Source organism: Lynx rufus, unplaced genomic scaffold (genome assembly GCF_022079265.1).
Source record: "Lynx rufus isolate CCGP_SWC_20201006 ecotype Redwood Valley unplaced genomic scaffold, mLynRuf1.p SCAF_15, whole genome shotgun sequence".
NCBI lineage: Eukaryota > Metazoa > Chordata > Mammalia > Carnivora > Felidae > Lynx > Lynx rufus.
Genome location: NW_025814829.1, coordinates 28049382 through 28071475, shown reverse-complemented (window position 1 = coordinate 28071475; position 22094 = coordinate 28049382). Strand labels below are relative to the sequence as shown.

The window sequence follows — 22094 nt, the reverse complement described above, 5'->3', positions numbered from 1 at the left end:
GACAGGCTGCCTGCCCCCCACACACACTTCCTCTGCACCTGCCCTGAGCCTCGCATTTGACTTCTACTGCGGATGTTGTCGTTTTGTGTTTTGGAGAGCATGTGACCAGTCTGGTAAGAAAGGGGGTGGAAATGGCCTCAGTCCTCGGTGCCCCCGAGAGGCTGCAGCCCCTGGAAATGAGGATGCTGGCCAGGTGCCTACAATGTAACCATAGGGAATGAAGCCCTAGGGATCCTCTGATTAAGTAACCGCTCCATGCTGCACCTCCACATTTAAAAGCCCTTCAAGCCCTTTCATGGCCATGGTTTCTGCTGGGCCTCATGAAAGCCCTGTGATGTAGGCAGGGCAGAGACCACCCCTATTTATTAATGAGGAAACTGAGGCCCGAAGCTAGGAAGCACCAAACCAGGACCAGAAGCCATGTCTTCAGACGGGAACCCAGAGCTCTTTCTGTGATACCTTGTGACTGATGGCCTCAGCATATCTCCTGTCTCCATCAGTCACTGGCCCTCTCCCATAGACCCTCGGGGGGCTTGGAGCCTAGCTCTGCCAGGTTGCTGTGACTTCAAACACTGTCACGTGATTGTCTGGCATGCCTCTGTGGCCACTGGGAGGTTGCCTGGGCCCCTGCCCGAGGGCAGCACCTTCAGGGGCAGAGCTGGGAGAGATGAAGGGTGGTTGATCTGAGGTTCTGGGCAAACTGTGGTTAATTAAGACTCCAGGAACAGTAACCTACAGGAGGGAATGCCAGGCTCATTGAGTCCCACCTTCCTTTTCTAGATAAGGAGATCTAGGCTCAGAGAAAGGGAGTGAATTCCTCAAAACCAATGGTTAGTATTCCCACATGGTAGGTGCACAAAATTATTTGCCAAGTAAATTCAAGGGCTACAACCAGTATCTTCTGACTTCAGGACTAAGTTTCTACCCATACAGTCCTCCTCAGATGGAGAAAATTGGTGACAAGTCTCTTTTATCCTGAAGACAGGGATAAGGCAAGTGACTCTGTCTCAGAAGTCAATGAATATTCATAATGCATGGGAGGCCCTTCCAAGAAAACATGCCCAAGGCTAAGAAACATCATGCCTGAGAGCTTCTAATAGCTTTTTGGAGCTACCTACCTAGAGGCCCTTTGAACCCTGGTGACCCATTCGTGCTCAACATAACATATTTTCTCAATTCCTAACTTCCGCTGTGGTTTGCTGGTATTTTCTTTTTTAGTCTAAAACTAGTTAGCAAACAAAACAAGTTGTCATTTCCTCATTTTCAAGTCTTGCTCCTCGTGGGGGCCAGAAATCTCTTTCAAGCTCCAGATTGTAAAGGGTTCCTGGGTGAGCAGTGGGTCCCTGTCCCCATCTCCAGGGGCTTTTGGATGGGACGTTGCTCTGGAAGGAGCCATGGACCTCTGGCTTTGGTCACTTTGCTTCCTGCCAGGTAAGTGCCCTGGGAAAACACCTTGGACGTTTTATGAGGTTGAATTGTCCACAGGTAGGGGAGTTGCTGGCCATCTCTAGCCCTGATGTTCCTGGATGGATTTATTTGCAGATAAGTACTCAGGACAGGATAAGGATAGAGACCATGTGAAGTTCTGGACGTCCTCCCCACTCTCTGTGAGTGCCCCGCTCTCCACTCCAGACACATCTCCTGTGAGGCTCAGGTGTTGACCCACTAGTGTTGAAGGCATTACCTCTCCTAGGCATATTAGTTTGATAATATGGGATCATAAAGCAAGTGCCTCCAAATTTCTTTCTTCTTACCTCCACATTCTCTTTCTTTGGATCTCTTTCACTGCTGATTTTCAACTTTCAGCTTTAAACGAGGACTCCTTCATCAGTTCAGTAACCCTAATCCATTCCTCAAGTTTAATATCTTCAGCCCTGTCTTCTGAATCCCAATAGCTGCCTTCTGGGAACCCCCACTTTAGTCTCCCACCAAGAGCTGAAATGCAACATACCTAGCACCATAATTCAAGTTCCTTTTTGGCCCCCATCCAAACAAGCTATTCTATCCATCTTAACTATCTCTGATATCAGGTGCAAATGCCAGAATGATTTTTTTTTTTACCACCTCTTACCACTTATCCCCACCCAGACTTTGACCCAATTAATGGCCAGTTCATGTAATTTCTGGATTCGCATGACCGGGATAAGCAGCCTCTACTAGAGAGGTAACAGAGGGAATGGAAAGGAACAGAACTCGAAGTCATCTCATAACTATCCCACTTCCTCCAAACTGACCCACTGGTGAATCCAGATTACTCTCTCTAATGCTTGACTCTAATCATAGGATCGCCCTTCCTAGAAACCTCAATGGCTCCCACTGCCTACAAACTCCTACCTTGTGCTCCCCTTTTACCCTCTGAGCTTACCATACTTCCCTGCACTTCCCTAACCTCCAGCCAAAGAGGACTCCTCCTTAAACATGTGCTGGACATTCCTGTCACCATGTTCTTACTCATGCCATTCCTTCTGCTGATAACATCCTTCCTCTCATCTCCACCTTTTATGAGCCCTTCAGAATTCACTTCAACCTCCACCTCCTTGTATGCTTTCCAGAGCCCTGTGTTCTGAATCCCAAGAGCTGACTTCATTCTGCCTTATATTGTGACTTGGCATGTATTCACTTTATTTTGTTGATTAATTGGTGAGCTCCTTGAAGGTCAAAATGATTTTTTATTCACATTTGCTTTATTTCTAATGGCTTGAATATGGAAGAAAGTCAAATATTTGTTGAGTCAAAGATTGAAACACCCTAAAAGTCCAAGGAAATGCAATTTTAATGAAATGTCAGACTCTGTGAGAGGACTTATGTCAACACAGTGGATGGTTAACTAAACTTAGGCTTGAGAAGAAAGAGTGGTTCAGTGGGGGTAGAAGATCTCTAGGAGTTAAGGGTACTTGAACTGCAGCACTGTAGTCTGTCCTGAGCAATACCACCGTTCTAGCTGGGCCAGAGGGGTCCCTGCTCTGGATCCAGTCCATCTCCCTTTGTGCCCATCCTCAGAGAGTGAGGAGTTCACAGGCCCAAGGGGATTGTCCTCCTCAAGCCCACACTCATATCCCCTCTTCTAGACCTCGAGCTCCTTGTCCAGATGACTCTGGGCCCACTTTCAATGACCGTATAAGCCTCCATACTGGGTCTTCTATCCTAGAATTCTATCTTATTCTATAAAAGGCTGTTTGGAATGAGATGGGTGGAGCTAATACATGAAACCTGGATTATCTGCTATACATATACTAGGACCCTTGTGGTGTTGGCAGGAGTTGGGATGAGAAAAGAAGGGGAGATAGGACAGATGCTAGGAGTAGGAAACTTGGAGACATTCTTCCCACATAGAAATGTTTTATTTATTTTTATTAAAATTTTTTTAATGTTTATTTATTTTTGAGAGACAGAAAGACAGAGCATGAGGGGGAGCCGGGCAGAGAGAGAGGAAGACACAGAATCCAAAGCAGGCTCCAGGTTCTGAGCTGTCAGCAGAGAGCCTGACACGGGGATGAAACTCATGAACCATGAGATCATGACCTGGGCTAAAGTCAGACGCTTAACCTACTAAGCCACCCAGGTGCCCCCAACACAGAAATATTTCTGAGTGGACATCTAAGGTGTGTGAATTTGTCAAGATGGGTCATAGGACATACTTTACTCATCGGTTTATTATCTTGATTTATGATTTTAAAATACTTAGACATATGATATTGGGGTCTTTATTTGTATTTCTGCCCCAGGTTGTACAAATATTGGAATAGTCCTTGTTCCAAGAGCCCAGTGCATGGGGCACAAACCATAGACCACATGGCCCTAGGGGAAGTTCCACAATAAAGCAAAAATGTATTACATGATGTAGGCTTTTTCACCTTGACCCATAAAAGTAATAATACATATGCGTGATGTTATGACCCAGTACATACACACACACACACACACCCCTAAAATTTATTCTTGATTATTTAATATAATATGGGAATGAGTTTTGGGTTTCAGCAGTTCGGTGGATGCCGGTACTCTCTTCTGAAACAGGAAGAGCTTAGACAGAACAGGTTTTGGAAGAGAAATCAAGAATTCTTTTTTTGTTCGTCTATTTGTTTTGCCATGGTAAGTTTGAAATACATCTTAGATATTCAAGTAGAGTCCAAGTGGCGATATCAGAAAGGTGATTCTAGAGTTTAGAGGTAAAAAAGACAAGACTAGAGATGAACGTTCTGGAAAAAACTACATACAGTTGGCATTACAAGCCATGGGAGTAAATGAACTAATGTGGGGAGAGGAAGGGAAGACTGAGAAGAGACCAGGCATAAGTACCAGACCTTAGGGCAACCCAATACTGAGAGGTGGATAGAGAAGGAGAGGAAAGTAAGGAGATTGAAAAGGAGCAGTCATTGTGAGTGTGGTGTTAGGGAAGCCACGAAAAGTAAGCATTTCAAAGTGGGGGGGGGGACTCAATTCCCTTACATGCTGCCAAGAGGGCAAGTAAATGAAGACAAAGACATCGAATGTGGAAGCTAGGAAATTTTTGCTGACCTTGACTAGCAGTTCTAGTGGAATGTTGGAGACACAATTCTGACAGGCATAGGTGGAAGAAAAAGTGGGAGGTATGAAAGTGGATTCTGTGACCTTGATGACTCATTTGAGAAAGAGAACAGAAGAGGGGTGGCATCTGAAGGGGAGGCAAAAGGTAGATGGAGGAGGTTTTCAATATGGCCAATATCAGAGCAAGTGTGTAAGCCATGGCAATGATAGCAGAGAAGAAACCAAACGGCACGGCGAGGAGAGAGGGATCAGGGTGGAAGAGAAGTTCTAAAGAAGGTGAGCAGGTTAGACTCAGGACACAGGAAGAAGAACTGGCTTTGGGGAGGAGGGGGGACACTCTATTCATTGCGACAGGACAAAAAGCAGACAGTCTGCCTGGACACACATGTTGGTGTATGTGGGAGTAGGAAGTTGAGTAGAACGTTTCTCATCTTTTAAAAAAGTTCACACTCCATCTGGTAAACATAAAAGTCTCAGGGGCGCCTGGATGGCTCAGTCAGTTAAACGTCTGTCCCTTGGTTTGGGCTCAGGTCATGATCTCACGGTTCACGAGTTCGAGCCCCGCATTGGCCTCTGTGCTGACAGTGTGTCCTGCTTGGTATTCTCTCTCTGCCCCTCCCTCATGCTCTCTCCCTCAAAAATAAATAAACACTAAAAAAAAAAGTTGCAGGCCAGCTTCCTTCTTCCAGAAAGAATTCGGCTGTGACTTGAGTTGCGAGGGTTCTCATCAGCCGGAAAACCACTGCTCAACAGAATCCGAAGTCCATCTTCAAGGCACCACCCCAGCCAAGGCCTTTGGAGCATTTACCATAATTTTCATCATGGAAATGATGTGTTTTTCTCCCATGTTCCAAACATATGTATTTATATCTAACTATATATCGAGAGTGACCTTTTAAATCACCTATACCCCTGTCCTCTACCATCGCCACTGAAAATCAAGTCACCAAGTTAGAGATTAATGTCACTTACTAAGTAGCCTCTTTAAAACACCAATATTAAAAGGGTTGGGTCCCTTAGACACCTACTTCCACCCCTCCTTTTATTCCCCAGAATCATATGGAAATATAGTTATGTAGTTCAGAGTTGCAAAAATTCAAGGACACCTGGGGAGCTTATTTTAAAATGCAGATTCATAGGCCCCACCCTAGACAGATGTAATCACCATGCCAAAGGGTAAGATCAGGTCACCAGCATCCTACTAAGTTCCTCCAACATGCCTCATATGCACACTGGGCATAAATTCGAAACCAGGAAATTACACCTATCTTTTCTCTCTTTGGGAAATCTGCTTTTCTAAACCCTGGTTGCGGGTTAGAAGCTACTGTGAACTCCAAGGAGAGCTGGGGTCTTGTCCTTTCATCTCACCAACTAGTGCTTCCTTGGGACCAGAGCTCAGTGTACCCAGCAGCTTTTCTTGTGCTTCGTCTGTCCAGGGTTTACACAATAAGGATGCCTTGCTTTGTCTCTTCTGGCTGCTTTAATAAAACATCATAGACAGTGTGGCTTAAACAATAGAGTTCATTTCTCATAGTTCTGGAAACTAGAAGCCCAAGATCAAGGTGCTGACAAATACTGTCCTTGGTAAGGGTCCTCTTCCTGGCTTACAGACAGCCACCATCTCCCTGGGTCCTTACATGGCTTCTTCTTGTGTACATGGAGAGAAGAGGGACACTAATCCCATTATGAGGGCTCTACTAACCTCATCTAACCCTAATTACTTCCCAAAGGACTCATCTCCTACTACCATCACATTGAAGGTTAGGGCTTCAACATGCGAATACTAGGGCAACACAAACATGCAGCCCACCACAGGGGATCTGGGTAAGCCAAGGGTTTACCAGAATTTCATTCCTGAGCAGAGTGAGGTCACTAGAGGTGTCTGCATAGATGATGACCTCTCTTTGCCCTACCTTGCTCCTGCCCATATTGTAGCATCTTGCTCTTGGGAAAGCAGCATTCATGCCCCTTTCTGGCTGGGTTGGTCCAAAAATACATGCTCACTCTCTGATGCTGGGCTTTACACACAGGTGTGGGCTGTCTGGACACACAGGGTAATTCCCCCACCCCCTTGATTGGGTCTTTGTCTTTTGAATGGGTCACCCTTCCATTGCCACGTTCCAGTCATGAGGCTGCCTCACACACCTAGGTTTCCAGCAGATTTGAAACAGCATTGGATTATTTGTGTGAAAGTTTCCATGTTAGATGTTACATGTTCTGGCTGGACACTCCTCTTATCCCTACCATGTTAACACCAGTTACACTCTTAGACTTGAACACACTCCTGGGAATGTTCCCCTTTCCAGCCCCCATCCCCGATTCTCATACTCCCATGGTTGTTTCTACCTCTTCACTGGTGTCCGCACTCTCTGCTCCCCCCGGAATGTCCTCTTCAGCTCTCTCTGCTTGTCCAGAAACCTCAAGCCCTGCTTCTTTCTTTGACTTTCCTTATCTTACTAAACTCTTTGGAGCTATTCTTAATGTGTGGTCAGGGGATGAATTTCAAGAAGTCTGTCAACTTCTCTCCATGAACATGCCATGTTCTCTCTCATATCCTAGCCTCTTTGAGTGCTGTGCTCATTGCCTGGAAGAGTCTTTTCTTCCTCTACCCAAGTTCCCTGGCCCCACTCCAACACACATACTTCACCCTCTGCCCCTCTTTCCAGAAATATGCAGACACTTATTGGGACCCATTTAGTTGATAATTAATCATATTTGGACTTACCCTCTTTTTCCATCTGACTCAACTGTGTTAGATCTGCCTTCTCTCAGCCAAAGCATAAACTTTTATTGTATTGTATTGTATTGTATTGTATTGTATTCTGTTCTATTCTATTCCTCCCTGCTCCCACCCTCCCCAACACACATACAATGTGTATACACCTGTGCATATGTGCGCGCACACACACACACACACACACCCTTGCATTCCATCTGTGTTCCCTCATTCAGTGAAGACCATCATTCTCTCAGTTGCCCTCCACACTCAGTCTTTCAGGTCACAACTTAGACATCACTTCTTCCAGAAACCCTTCCTCAAACTACACCATCCCTTGGCAGCAGCCTGGATCCAGTTTCTCTGCTCACTGCTTCCAAGCCTCCCTGTATATCTCTGTTGTGGGGTATCGCATGACTCTGTAGTGAGTGTCCATTTGTACCACCCACTAAATGATTCATTCTGTGCAGGGAGGGATGCCAGCCATCTTCCTGCCACATAAAAGGCATTCAACAGATGCTTTAAAAAAAATGATTTAACAAACAAAACCGAGGGTGAGCAGTCGTTTTGGCTGAATGGACCTGAGCAAAACAAAACTAGACAGGAAAGCTGTTGCAGCAAAATCGCAGTGTGCCTCCCAACACCGCCCTGAAATCAGTTGGGTACTAAGTGCTGATTGGGGTTGCTATGGCATATCATCTCTCCTCGGCGTGGGACAGAAGTTTTGAGTAGTTTTGACTTCTTAGAGGTTTGGTAACTGAGATCTTAGGGGTTTGGGTTCGAATGAGGGTGAGGGTTATGTTAAGGTTTGGGCTGAGAGAGGTCCAGCTGGGAGTCAGGCTTGGGCAAAGGGCTAGGGAAGAACATGGAGCCAGACTGAGGAGGTACATAGGGTTAGGGATAGGAGGAGGTTGAGGATGAGGCTAGGGCTAGAGATCAGGAGAAGGTCGAGGCTAAGGTGATCTGAGGCTTGGGCTGATGACGGGGATAAGGCTGAAGCTAGAGAGATGAGTGTGAGACTGGGTTGGAAATAGGGCTGGAGTTGGGGATGTGGTTGGAAATGGGGCTTCCTGTACATTAACTCCCTCTCCCTGCAGTGGCTGGGGCTCTGAGGAACCTCCCAGAAGTAAAGCTGGAGGGAATTCTGGGTAGCTCCATTACCATTGAGTGCCCGCTTCCTCAAAAGCATGTGAGGTTGTATCTGTGCCGGGAAGTGGCTGAATCTGGAGTATGTTCCACCGTCGTGTCCAGCAAGAATTTCGTCAAGGAAGAATACAAGCACCGAGTCACCCTGAAGCCATATCCAGATCAGAATGTGTTCCTAGTGGAGGTGACAGAGCTGACCAAGAGTGACAGCGGAGTCTATGCCTGTGGGACAGGCATGAACACAGACCGGGGCAAGACCCAGCAGGTCACCCTGAGTGTCCACAGTGGTAGGTGCCCCCCCATGGAGGCCCAGTGCACCTAGCAAATGTCACCACCCGGGAAGGCTGGGAGAACCACTGAACTACAGAAGTCCTACAGACTGTCATGCTATTACCATGCTAGCCAGCCCAAAGATAATTGGGATTTGCATAGTTGAAACCTCATACAGTGAATTAACTTCACAGTCCCCCAAATTTCCGACCCAAACCATTTGAAAGGAACAAATAAACGCTCTCCTTGCGTTGTATTCTATCCGCACTCCCCAAGGTCTGAGGGGAATGAGGGTTTAAGGTAGAGGAGAGGCTCTGAGATGGGAGGAAATTGGAAGCAAAAGGACATAGCTGCCTTACATAGCTGTCCCATGAGACATAGCAGGGATAACTATCAAGGAAAGACAGTCATTTTTCAAGTCACATTTGTAGGTCAAACTTGGTATTTTATGATCTGATCCTTTCCATATGTCTCCCAAATCCCACCTTTCTCCATTCCTCTACTGACTTCTTAACTCCTATGCAACCACTAATTCAACAGCCACTCTAAAATCCCAGTGGCCACTGAGCAAGGGTGGAAGAGCATTTCTTTCAGGGAAGTCTCCAGCCCATTCTTTTTCTGCTCTTCCTGGTGGACTCTGGCCTCGTCCTCCCACTGCCATCCACCCTGGCTGAGTCAGCTTCAACTCATACCAACATCCCTTCCTGGGGTCTCAGTCTCTTCCGAGAGCCCCCCCCCCCCAGTGTATTTATTCCCTTTGCCTCAATAGAGTATGACCCATTCTGGGAAGACGAGCTGATGCCTGAGCCTCCAAGATGGTTTCATAAATTTTTACATAGACCGATGCCCCCTTGGTTCCAGATGCCTGCACATGCCGATTCTCTTGAATTCATACCTAAAGGTCAGTTCACCAAAGCTGAGGTAGGAGAGGTGGGGGCGATGATGTGGGGGCATTGTGACAGTGGAGGGGGGAATATGTGTTCAGTTCATGGAATGGTTGGCAAAGCACAGCTGAGTCTCAGATGTGTATTTCCTTGTCGTGGGAGACGGTACTTCCCGGAGATTAGCATCCTATGTCCTTCAAGCCCATCCCAAAGCCTGGTCACTTGGCACGAATTGCAGAACTTACACATCACCACCAGGTGGCACCACAAGTAATGCTCCATTCACAAAACCCACCTCTTTTATGAATGACTTGGGGAACCAAGACTGGGCAGATCTTTTCCAGCCAGAGATGGTCATGCCTCCTGTTCCCCACAGGGCTGTCTTCATTTTCTGGCATACAGTGATTTTAACAACTCTCTTTTGCAATAAAAAGTCGGATGATTATACTAATGGTACTTTTACATTTCCATACCTTTTCCTTGTTTTAAATGCATCTTTAACATGCAATTATCTACAACATATCTTCACATCTATCTTGTGAGGTAGATACATCAATTGAACATTGTGACACTACAGGATGTTTCTGCGTGCCAAGAGGGATCGTTTAACTGAGCATATCTTATACCCAAGGTTGTGGGATGGAAGAGACCAGGCAAGCACACAACTACAGCATAAAGCAGAGTGGGGATGGAACTGCAAACAGGCCTTTTCCCAGGATCAGAGGAGAGCAAGCTCTTCTGCCTGGAAAGTCAGGGAAGGCTTCCTGGAGGAAATGACATTTGAAGCAAATATACATAGAAGGTACTAGGTGGAGAGGCCATGCTAAGAAGGCATTTCAGGCCATGAGGACTGCAATAGAGGGAGTCTAGGGGAAAGGAGAGTGTGTTCAAGAAAGAGGGTGACCCCATCCTACTGGTGACTAGAATGTATATATGGAAGGTCACTCTTTTCCGCCATCTCCTGCAGCTACCCCACCAGCTCAAAGGACTGAGGCTCCTCCAGCAACCCACCCCTCCCCCACCACCCGAATCTCTCACCACCTTCAAGTTTCCAGAGCATCTTCAGTAGCAGTTACCAAGCCCCCAACCTTCCTGCCATCTACCACCACAACCTCAAAGACCTCAACTCCGGGGGTGCTTCGTAGGCTCCAGACGGCCAGCTACAACTACCACAGCAGGCTTCACAGGCAGAGGTAAGAGGTCTCCACCATCCAGGATGGGCTAGAGGTCAGGCAAAGTAGTCTAGAGTTAGGAGGTCCATTGAAATCTTCCTGCAGTGTCCACCAACAGAGACCCTTCTTGTGTCTAGGCTACCTATGAGTGTAGCGCATTAACTTATTAGTCCAATAACAAGAACACACTTGTCAATGCCCCAGCAGGACACCCTGTAGAAATGAGACCCAAATCTTTTAGTCATTCAGCGTTCATTCAAATCTATTTTGATGGGGAACTAAATAAGAATAAAATTAACAATAAAACTGTTAACTACTAAATTTAGCTTCACTGTTTTACTTTTTCAGTGTGGCTTCTAGAGTATTTAAAATTACCTATGTGACCACATTGTATTTGTATAGGATAGCGCGGGTCTAAAGCCTGGGGAGCACCTAGGAAAGTGCGACAATGGACCACGAGGGGGCAGCATTAGAGCAGACGCCAAAGAAAACCTATAATAATTGGAATTATTTTGCCTAACCAAAGACAAACATGTTAGTGAGAAAAGGGACCTCGAGCATCATTTGGGCTTTACAGATGAGGCAACTGAAGTCATGAGAACGTTGTGGTTTCAAATAGAACCAGGACTCCTGATTCCTGGCTCAGTAAACTACACCAGCCTACCAGTGGAGAATTCAAGTCAATTCAACCAACATTCTCTTACTTTCTACCATGTGTTGGGCATTGAAAATGTAAGAAAGATGAAAACATGCAATATCCAGGTCTTATCTTACTAACTAATACAAGTCTGACTGTGAAAAGGGTTGTAACCAGTATAAACACAAGAATTGAGGACAGACAGAAAAAGTTGACTCTAGTTTGCCATGACTGGAGAAGAAAAGAGAACTTATGTGCTGACCCTTTAAGGAAAGTAAGGTTTCAATTTGTAGAGGAAACGGAGGAAAGACCTTATAAGCAAGAGGGAGCATTATGAGAGCAGTGTCTCTTCCACTTACAAGAAATTTAACTCGTTTAGTATTTGCAATAATCTTGTGAGGAAACAGAGGTGCAGAAGCTTAGAAGGGAACTGACATTTACTAACTGCTGCTTAGACCAGGTGTTCTAACTTCTTTATATCTACAATTTTGTTTCAGCCTTAAACACTTCTGTGAAATAGGCTTTACTGTACCCATTTCCCAGGAAATGGGAGGCTCAGAGAGGTTGGGAAACTGGTTCAAGATCACACAGCCAGTGGAAAGCTGAACCTGAATTTGAATCCAAATTTCTTGACTCCATAGACAAGACTCTTTGGGGCAGATGGCGGGACGGGGGGGGGTGTTAAAAAAAAGGGACAAACCTGTGAGACATCTCCCCAAAAGTTGGCTACTGAGGAGCGCTGCTTTAAACCCCTCTCCCTCCCAGACTCCCAGACCTCTACTGTCTCTCTCCCTCTCCTTCCTTCCTCAGAGCCTTCCACCAAGGCCCGGTGTCTGGGATGGAAGACCAAGGATTTCACATCCTGGTGCCCACCGCCCTGAGCCTCATCTTGCTGGCGCTTGTTGGACTGTTAGTGAAAAGGGCCATTCAGAGGAGAAAAGGTGAGCGGCTCGGGGCTCGGTTAGGGCGAGGTGAGCTTCCCGAAGGGCCCTGAGCTTCAGATTCCGCTGGAACCCCGCCCCCTACGCGCCCCCCCCCGGCCTGGAAACGCAGGAGCTTTAGTTGAGCAGCCAGGGGCGTGAGGAATGTGGGATGAGGGGTCAATGTCTGGAAATGAGAAAGAGGAGGGTGGCCTGGGCCCTTTGGTCTTCAGTGGGGGACAAGGCTGTGCCCAAGCACTCAGAGCATCTCCGCGTCAGACACGGCCAAGCACCGCGGAGAGAGACCGCCTTTAGTTTCCTGAGACCCGAGGGCCGGGAGGGGTGGCCACGGACCTCTGACGCCTTTCTCCTCTTTCCCCGCGGCTCTGCCGGGCAGCCCTCTCCAGGCGGGTCCGCCGAGTGGCGGTGAGGATGCGCGCCCTGGAGGCGTCCCAGCGGCCCCCGCAGCAGCGGCGCCGCGCGTCGCAGCCGCCACGCTCCCAGAACATCTACAGCGCCTGCCCGCGGCGTGCTCGGGCGGCGGACGCTGCAGGTGAGCCGGAGGCTGGGCGAGCTGGGGACGGCGACCCCCGGGTGGGGCAGGTGCCGGGCAGAGCCGGACCCGCGGGCGCGGTGCAGCGGCGGAAACCGCCCAGATGTCGAGTTTGCGCCCCGAGCGCCGCGCCTCCGGGAACGCCCCAAGCCCGCGGTTTCCGGCGGGTCTGGGGGCGGGGCGGGGGCGGGGCGGGGGCGGGGCGGGGGCGGGGCGGGGGCGGGGCGGACCCGCGGCCACGCCCTCACCTCTGTCTCCCCGGGTCCTTAGGTGTGCCGGAGGCTCCTCTCGCAGGCCCTGGAGCGTCAGCACCCCAGGCCGCGCCGCAGGTAAGCTCCGCCCCCCACCCCTGATTGGCAGCCGCTGCCCTGAGGGCGGCCCCAGACCCGGGTCTGGCCGGGGAGGAGGGGGGCGGTTCCTCGAGCTGCCTGTTAGCTGAAGGGCGTGGCTTTCCCAGCAGCTCCTGGGCCCCCAGTCTGGGAAGACTTTCGTCCTTTGGTGGTGTGAGTAGACTGACTGCCCAACAACGGTCGTGGACTTCATTACCTGGCTTATCTAGCCAAGCATGACCGTGGGGGTATAAATGGATGCTTAGTAGAGGCGACAGATGGCAACTCCTGCAGAGGAGGGCTTTGGTGTGGATTTCCAGGAGGTCTTAAGGGAGTGGGATCTATCCAGTTTTACCTTAATATGAGGGAGAGCTTTCTAGTAAACTCTCTAGGGTGAGAGGAGGTAGTTTGCGCATCACTGGAGGCAGGAAGCCTGGCCTTGAGGATGACTTGGCAGATGTCAAGACGCACATAGGGTTCAACCCTTGGGTGAGGAGGATTCCTGTGGAAACCTAGGAAGGGACGTAGGGAACTGCTGTTTTCTATTGATGGCCATTGGCAGATGGGTAAAAGGTGTTTAAACTGTCTATTCATCTTTGTTTATCCAAATTAAGAAGAGAAAATATTTTCTTCTCTTAAAATACTACTGCCTCAGGAACCAGGAAAAAAACAAGTGTGGCAAATGTTCCTGTTTTAATTAGGGTGTAGACTAAGCCAATGCAACAGACCCTAACCCACAGGGCTCCCAAGATGGAAGGCTATTTTCCTCCCAAGTTAAGGCAGGGGCCAGGAAGAGGTGGCCAGAGCCACCGGGTCATCCAGGGACTCCAACATCTTCTGTCTTGTTGCTCTGCCATCCTCTGGAGTCTTGACTGGTCCGTAATCAATGCTCGATCACCAGCATTATGTCTACATTCCAGCCCATAGGAGGCAGAAAGAGAAAGGTGCTTCCCTGAGACCATGACCCTGAGGTTTCACACATCACTTCCAGTCATATCCCACTGGGCATTACTTAGTCATGTAGCCACACCTGTCTTCAAGGGGGACCGAGAAATAGAGTCCCTAGTTGAGCAATTGTGTGCTTTGCTAAGAAGGGACAGTGATACCCAGCAACAAGCAACTGCTCTGCCACAGTTACCTCTAGCTTCTTGCCCTTGCCCTTGCCCTTACCCACTCCGAGAGAAGGTTCACAGTAGTTTAGGTGTGATCCAGCGGCACCCATCTTCCCTTACATTAGCCCTTTTCCTTGAACTTCCCTGTGGCCACACACACCCTCACCTGGGCCTGTATTTTGCTCAAATCGTATCCTTCCTCCCTGCTTGGGACTCTCAGTCCCACTCTTAGGGACAAAATCTGGACCAAACGAGTCCACAATGAGGTGTGTAGGGTTAATGGCTCAATATTTCAGCTTTCAGAAGGAGTATCTTAATTTTTCAAGCAGAATAAATTAATCTCGAACGGTGAACTGTAACACGCCTTAGGAGACAAATTTTTGAAGCACACTGCAGCTCATTGCCTCTCTGGTAAAGTACGCAAAGTTATAGTTCCTTCCCATTAGAACTTCCTGGGCGCCTCCTATGTTCATGGGGCCGGACTCCTGGTTCTAGGACTTGTATTGCAATAGGTGACTCCCCCTACTGAAGCCTTCGTGGGTGGATGCTACAATAATGGCACAGTGCGGGGTCATGGCACAACCCTGTCCTCCCAAGAACTGACCCATCCTGAAGGCAGAGGATCCTGAAGTTTCTGTCCGGGGAAGAGGAGCAGCACTGTGCCCAGGTGGCACGCTTCCTTCTTCCTCTTCAGTACCCAGCCCTTTCCTGGAATGCACTGTTAGGCCACATCACGGCTCCTCCGAGTCCTTACGGAGCTGCAGGGGATGACTCACCCTACTCTTGAATAACTCCCTAAGAAGATGCATATTTATTCCACAAGTCACACCGTCTAATCCTAGAAGGGAAACTCCTCTGGCAGCTGAGTCTCCTTCAGCCCCGGGCTGAACCGTGTGATTTTAGCCGGAGCCCCATTTAAGGCATTTCTTGCCCATATCAGAGCTAAGTGTTTTCCAGTTACCTGAGGTGAGACGCCACCCTGAAACTCCCCAAGGTTAAGCCACTTGGCGAAGCTCAGCCACTTCTGTGTCTTTGTCTTTGAGAAATCAGCAACCATGTACATACTCCGCCCCCCCCCCATTGCCCACTGTGGAAATCTGTCTGGAGAGATACCAAAATCACCCTACCCAGATTCAGTGATGCTTCTTTGGTTGTTCCCAGGTAATGGAAACTCTCTGGCTCCATGCCCCGTCTCTGAAGACCAGCTGTGAATATGTGAGCCTCTACTACAAGCCTGTTGCCAAAGCAGAGGACACTGATTCAGATGACTATGTCAATATTCCCTGCCTGACTCACCTGTCCCACTGTCCCCCTGGGCCCAGACCTTGGTGCCAATGAGTCTTGTCTATCTGCTGGTTTCCAATACCTCCTCTGTTTTTGGAGCACTTATTACCTCCCACACTAACCTTAAGTCTTGTTCCTGTCTCTCCTGAACATAGCTCTGTACCCCCTCCTGTTTCTTCTTGCACACCTCTACAGCCCTCTGTGGTTTTCAGGTGGGCTCTGGGCAGGCAGAGTATTTGTCCCCGTGCTACCTGCTTCCCTTCCAAGCCAATGGGATTTGCAGAGTGTCTTTGATCACAGGGTCTTTGCTGCCCTGGCTCCAGACACATGGCATCAGACTGGAGGATAGACATAAGTGTTGCTTCGGGGGACTTTCTCAGTCTTGGGCCTCATACCAGTCAGAGGCCCCCAGACCGCCTCATGAGGGCATGCCTCAGGCCTGTGAGCTAGGAAGGGGCCTGGTATGAAATGCCCCTGGCAACATCTTTGCCCTGATCGTAGGGCTGGCTCTTACTAGTGAGCTTCTATTCATCTTGAGTCCTATGATAAGGACATTTCATTTTGAGATGACAATAAAGGGTTATAAATTTTCAGAACCATGCTTGTTAGTGTTAGTGACCATCCATCTATCTATCCATCTATCCATCTATCTATCTATCTATCCATCCATCCATCCACCCACCCATCCATCCATCCATCTACCTACCTACCTACCTACCTATCTATCCTCTTTACTGTCTCCCTCCTTTGATGCCCATAAGTACCCTGATCAGTGTCTTTTGAAAATAGGATAGTTTGTGTCGTCATCTCCTTATCTTTCTTCCATGGCCTAGCACTGATATTTGTGCACTTTCTTTAGTGCCGGGCTAGTTTGGCCATCCCAAACCATTACATCTCTCTGCTTTCAGAAACGCACCTCATTTCTTTGCCAGGTAGCTTATAGCAAGGTGGGTCAGGAGAGTGGATTCTTAAGGGGCCAGGCGCTGTGTAATAGCACTTAATGTCGTGAAAGAAGACATATCTCCCCTCCTATATATACTTTCTCCTAAGTTTTTCTGGGAAGGGCGTAGGCAGACATTGTATCTTTGGATTAAAGTCCACTACAAAGTTCAGCTAGAGTTTGAGGCTAGAGAACACACAGTCTTGCTATTAAGAAGAGCTTTCCTGGATGCATAACACAGCCTCACTGGGCACTTGCCCACAGTTAGAAAGAAGAGGCTGCTAGAATTGAGTTCCCTGCTTTTTAATCAACAGGGAGTGTCATCAAAGATTGGGCAGTATATTCAGGTGTGATGACGCCATCAGCATCTAAGCAAGGTCAGCTTGATAATGGCACCCTCTCAAGCGGTGGATAAGAATGAGTAGGATATGGAAGGAGGGTCCCCAAAGAGAAGGGATGGGTGGGGGTGAAATTGGGAGAACTGAAATGTTTGGGGAGAGCCTACTTTGTGCGGGGCACTTAGCCTGCCTTATATCTTTCATCATTGACATTTCAAACTGGTGCTCCTCACCACTCCCCAGTGCTGTGTTCCTGCACATTTCATGACAATGTGATTTCCAGGGTGTCTGGGTGGCTCAGCGGTTAAACCTGCAATTTCAGCTCAGGTCATGATCTCAAGGTTTGTGTGCTTGAACCCTGCTGTATCAGCACAGAGCCCCTGCGAATCCTCTGTCTCCCTCTCTGCCCCTCTCTCTCCCCCATGTGCGCGCGCGCACACACACACACACACACACACTCTCTCTCTCTCTGTCTTTCTCAAAAATAAACATTTAAAAAAATATATGATTTCCATGCCCTGAAGTTCAACTTCATATCCCAGCTCCCCTCATTGCTCCTCAACAATTCAAAGACAGACAAAATATCCAGTTTATTAAGCATTTACTGAGCACTCATCTACTGCTCCACAGTGTCAAGGATGTGGGGGATAAAAAAGAAGCATGGGACACAGTCCCTGCTGCCTACACAGAACTTACAGTCTGACAAATAAATATGGCATCAGTTAAAACACTGACTGGAATTAAATAGAGTTGTAATAAATATAGGAGTCTACTTTGTAGATTACTCATAGCATCCAAGGGAACCTTCCATGGCTATCTTTGGGGCCACTTAAAGAATGAAGTATTTGAAGATAAGCCCGGCCAAGAATGCAACCCGTCATCAAGGGTATGATGTGCCCAGAGAATATTATCACATGAAGGGACATGGAACGTTTGAAATGACATGGAGAACAAGGCGCCTTCCTGGTCTCGGCATTCAGAGCTGGTAGAATTTTTCCATCCAGGTCAAGAGGATGTCCACTTCTCCAAAGGCTTTGGTCTGGGCCGCTTCTATGTCCAACTAAAGAGAAAGGACATTTGAAGATCTACCATATTAGCCACAAGAATAAATTTCTTTCCCACACACCACTCCTGGAGCTGGCCTGACCCTAAGTCATGGGCTGTATCACCTCTGGGATAGCCTCTGCTGAGCTCACTTCCTGCCCCGTCATTTGTTCCTTGGCAGGGGTGGGGTGGGGGAGGCAGTGAGTACCAACGGACCAGTGCATAGCAATGGGTAAGGAACGAGGGAGAAACACTGGAGTTCCTGATAATAAGAACTCTAGAACCCCAGTGCAGGGCGGATCTCGATACCCTCCTGAGTCTAACTGCAGATGAAGAAACTGAGGCCCTGGTGGCCCCTTTCCTCTGTATGTTATTCCTCTTCACCATTTATTTTTAGGCTGATATATCTGTTCCTCAAAAAAGTGATCAAAATCATATTTTGGGAGCAGGGGTCTGGGGATGAAATTTGGATTTTCTTTGTAGTCTTCATTTGGGAGACAGGAATAGATTTTCCCATGCTTTTTTTTTTTTTTCCTCACAAACTAGACCTTTTGAGCATTATGGAAAATACTGGAGATTGGAAGTCTGTGTTTGGGGGGATAGGGGGCCTCCTTCCGACTCCAATTGCCTAGCTCAGGTATTCATAAAACGCACAGGGAGAGTCCTTGATAATGAAATCATCTTGTAGGGTGACAGAAAAGCATGTTAACGCGACAAGTGGCACAAACGTGGACCAGGTAGCTTGTGGAGCTTGGGCAAAGTACGTGATAACTAATGCAAATACGCCTGTGCTTGTGCTAAATTAGGTCGATTTCGGGCACGGCGGGTGGAGACACCTGCAGTGGATTCCGCATTAGGCCTCTGAGGCACCCTCGTGTGACGGTTCTGTCTGGTCTACTCGTGGATAGGCAGGCTCTCACATTCTGGCGTCGATTACCTGTTTAAATGCTCTCTGGAACAGCAGAAACCGCCTGCGTGCACTGTCACTGACAGAAAACATCTCATTTTCCTGCTAGATAATAGAAAACAAATTGTGTCAAGTTCAAGTGTTGGATAGCAGCAGAGGCAAGCCCCTCCCACTCCTTCCCAGTGATGCCAGAGGGGTTCCCAAGGCAGGCCCTGAGTCCCACATTCTCAAGGTAGCCACTGCCGAACTCCCACCCGTGGTGGGGGCTGACTCCTCTCTTTTTCACAGCCATCTTGCCACGTAGGGGTGATCATCTACATTTTATAGGCAAGAAAAGTGAAACTCAGAGAGGTTGACTTCTTTGCAAAGAGTCATCCAGCTGGTTAGAAGCAGATCTGAACTGGAACCCAGACCTAGTAGTATCCAGAGCCTGCACCCTTTCCCACCACAGCACTCAATCCCTGTTATGGCATAGACAGGACTAGGTGCGGGGAGGGAGGCGCGCCTGGGTGGCTCAATCAGATAAGTGTCTGCCTTCGGCTCAGGCCGCGATCTCACGGTTCTGTGGGTTTGAGCCCCGCGTCAGGCTCTGTGCTGACAGCTCAGAGCCTGGATCCTGCTTCGGATTCTGTGTCTTCTTCTCTGTCTGCTTCTCCCCTGCGCTCTCTCTCTCTCTCTCTCTCTCTCTCAAAAATAAATAAACATTTAAAAATTAAAAAAAAAAGATGAGGGGAGGGAGGGCATCTTTTCAAAATACACCATTTCCTCTGGGCACCGGGTCCCAGCTTTGTTCTACTCACACTGGGCTGTAGTTTTGACACGATGACAACGAAGTTGTTGGCCAGAGTGGAGAATGACTTCCGGACCCTGAAGTCAGCTACCTTATCCTGGTAGTTTTTGAAAACGGTATTCAAGTAGAACTTCAGCAGGGCACGGATAAGGTAACAGCTCTCAGCGTTCTGGGGAGGGTCTCAGTCACTAAGAGCCCTCTGCCCACACCCCGCCCCACCCCGGGCCCTGGATGCACAACCCACGTGCCACATGAGGCAAGATAAGCACAGAGAGAAAGAGATCTTCTAGGAGATGTTAGTAAACATTAGATCTGAAGGAGTCTTCGGGGGCATGCAGAGTGGTGCCTTTGATTTACAGCAGGAACCACAGACCCAGACCTAGGTCCCAGGACCGCTGACTCCCCATCTGGTTAATATTCTTTCCTCTACACCACATGGCCTCTCTAATGCTGTAGGGGGGAGTGATGGACCCTGAAAGACACGTGGTGGTTCAGTGTTGAGAGTCCAGGGAAAGGACTGGAAAGAGAAGTGAGAAAACAAAACTGACACCCTGGAACACAGGAATTGCACTCCAGCCCCCGTGAGCTCCAGAGTGGAGCTCAACACCTCGCAGGGATCAGGACTCAGTACATGTGCTCACTGACCCCCCAGTCGGGTGAGGGGAAGAAAGTGGGGGAGAAGGATGGGAACCAAAGAGACCTAAGCGGACGCCCAGGCAGAAGAGAAGTTTCTGTCAGCCTCCCCTAGGCCACCCCTCACCACTACCTATAGAAGACAAGTCATGAGACAGAGGCATCGTCTTTCCCCGGCGTCTGATTACCGAGACGTTCTGCAGAACCTCCTTCCGTAGTAGCCGGACATTCGTGATGTTATCCTTAGCTTGCTTTGGGAATAGAAAGAAAAGATGTGTCCAGCTTCGGGGGCAGCACAGAAACCAACCTTGCGAATGCACGCTGACCCCCCAAATCTATACAGTCTGAAATCTCAGAGGCCAGAAGGACCACGGGAGGACCGAAGAAGGGCTGTGCTGAGTTGGCCCCTGGGGTGAGGGTACAAATTTCTAGCCACAAAAATCACTATGCTTAATCCCCAGGGGCGGATGGAATCCCAGGAGCTCTCACAGCCCAGGAACCTGTTGGATTCCTTTGGTCAGGAAGAAATAAGCCTCTTTGGTTTATGAATGACTTAGGGGCAGGGTTTTGCCTCCATATTCCATAGGGGTTGGCATGGGTGGGGGCTGCACCTTCGAGCTGCCTCTTGCCCTCGGAGCTTCCTCTGAAGCCCCGCCTCCCGCTCCAGATCTTGGATTATAGTCAAATCATCCTTGCGAGAAAGGAGTTTTAGAGCTCATCTTCCCGCCTCCTCAATGTGCAAACAAGGAACCTGATGGGGGAGGGGCACTGTGCCCAGTTTCAAGGTCAAGATCACACCTAGGTGTTCTGTCCCCAGTCCTCACTCTCCCCTCCCCCAGGCTGCCTCATCGAGCTCCCTCTTTCTACCTGGAATCCAAATCATTGTTTAAGGAGCACATTTGCCAGTGTGAGTACTGGGTCACTTTTGGGACTTGGTGAAATTCACAGTCACATTTCACAAGCCACCCCCTCCCGTCTCAGCATTTGCCATTCTTTCTACCTTTAGCCAAAGCCTTGGCAGGTGGGAACAGACTAGCAGGAGCCTGGCAGATAAAAACTTCAGTGGGTCTCAAAGAATTTCCCACGACTGCTGGTTGGTGAAGTCCCCTGTCCCCCTGGGCCGTAGATGACGCCCAGATGAATCCGGCTCCCTTCTCTATCCCCCTTGGGCTGTGTTTATTTTCCTAGACATTGACCAAAGACGTCTTTCTGAGCCTCTGTCTCCTTATGTGCAAGAGCGAATGTGGGCTTGCGATGCATCTGACTTTGAGTTATCATATAGGAAAATAATAAGTGAGTTACAAAGGGCTCCATAGTCATAAGATATCGTCCGGCACTCACGGCAACCCCTGTGGCTGGGTCCAGAACAACACTTCACTCACCACAATGTCCTTCATGGCCCAGAAGGCCTCCCAGAGTTCCTGGAGGACGACTCCCTCCACGCGGCAGGGTCCGAATTGGAACTCTTGGCCCTGGATGCCTGGCCCCTGGCTCCAAAGATGTAGAATCAGACTCAGGCAGAGGAGGGAAGTCCTCAGCACTGGAAAGCCCATCTGCAGTGAAGGAAGGACCAGGTGTGGATCCTGCTGGAAGAAAGGGAGGCATCCCACTGAGGAAGGACTTCTGCCCAGCAGCGGCATTCCCAGAGTAATGTCCCTTGGCTCTACCTTGGCCAGCTTCGGGGACACACAGATGTCACAGATGTGAAATCTGAGACCAGGGTAAGTTCCTAGTGTTAGAATATTCTAAACATGTGGCCTTGCTGTGCGCTGGGGTGGGGCGAGGGTCTTTCTGTCCCTCCATCTCGTACCCTCTGGTCTCACCCTCTCTCTCTGCCCTCCCCCACCATGCCCACCCATGTCACACACACACCCAGCACCTCCTTCCTCACC

At 48.8% G+C, this 22094-nt stretch overlaps 2 protein-coding genes across 2 annotated transcripts; one reads left to right on the top strand and one right to left on the bottom strand.

The window, feature by feature from the left end:
* Nucleotides 1-1281: 1281 nt before the first annotated feature.
* Nucleotides 1282-16146, top strand: FCMR (Fc mu receptor). Its single transcript, XM_047076737.1, has 8 exons — nt 1282-1431; nt 8341-8676; nt 9429-9560; nt 10511-10736; nt 12163-12293; nt 12670-12825; nt 13096-13154; nt 15428-16146. Exons 1-8 carry the CDS (start codon nt 1395-1397, stop codon nt 15602-15604), a joined length of 1254 nt encoding a protein of 417 aa, XP_046932693.1. The 5' UTR covers nt 1282-1394; the 3' UTR covers nt 15605-16146.
* A 1651-nt stretch (nt 16147-17797) lies between these two features.
* IL24 (interleukin 24) lies at nt 17798-21755 on the bottom strand. The gene is made up of 5 exons (XM_047076451.1): nt 21585-21755; nt 20391-20453; nt 19580-19738; nt 18810-18884; nt 17798-17888 (listed from the first exon to the last, which is right to left on the bottom strand). Exons 1-5 carry the CDS (start codon nt 21753-21755, stop codon nt 17805-17807), a joined length of 552 nt encoding a protein of 183 aa, XP_046932407.1. The 3' UTR covers nt 17798-17804.
* Nucleotides 21756-22094: the final 339 nt, after the last annotated feature.

Excerpts from the sequence above, each read along its gene's own strand:
- FCMR (XM_047076737.1), top strand. The coding sequence starts at position 1,395 with ATGGACCTCTGGCTTTGGTCACTTTGCTTCCTGCCAG. Across the intron at positions 8,677-9,428 it reads CACCCTGAGTGTCCACAGTG|AGTATGACCCATTCTGGGAA; the intron begins GTAGGTGCCCCC and ends TTGCCTCAATAG. Across the intron at positions 13,155-15,427 it reads CACCCCAGGCCGCGCCGCAG|GTAATGGAAACTCTCTGGCT; the intron begins GTAAGCTCCGCC and ends GGTTGTTCCCAG.
- IL24 (XM_047076451.1), bottom strand. The coding sequence starts at position 21,755 with ATGGGCTTTCCAGTGCTGAGGACTTCCCTCCTCTGCCTGAGTCTGATT. Across the intron at positions 20,454-21,584 it reads GGGCCATGAAGGACATTGTG|CAAGCTAAGGATAACATCAC; the intron begins GTGAGTGAAGTG and ends CTATTCCCAAAG. Across the intron at positions 19,739-20,390 it reads AGGTTCTGCAGAACGTCTCG|AACGCTGAGAGCTGTTACCT; the intron begins GTAATCAGACGC and ends GACCCTCCCCAG.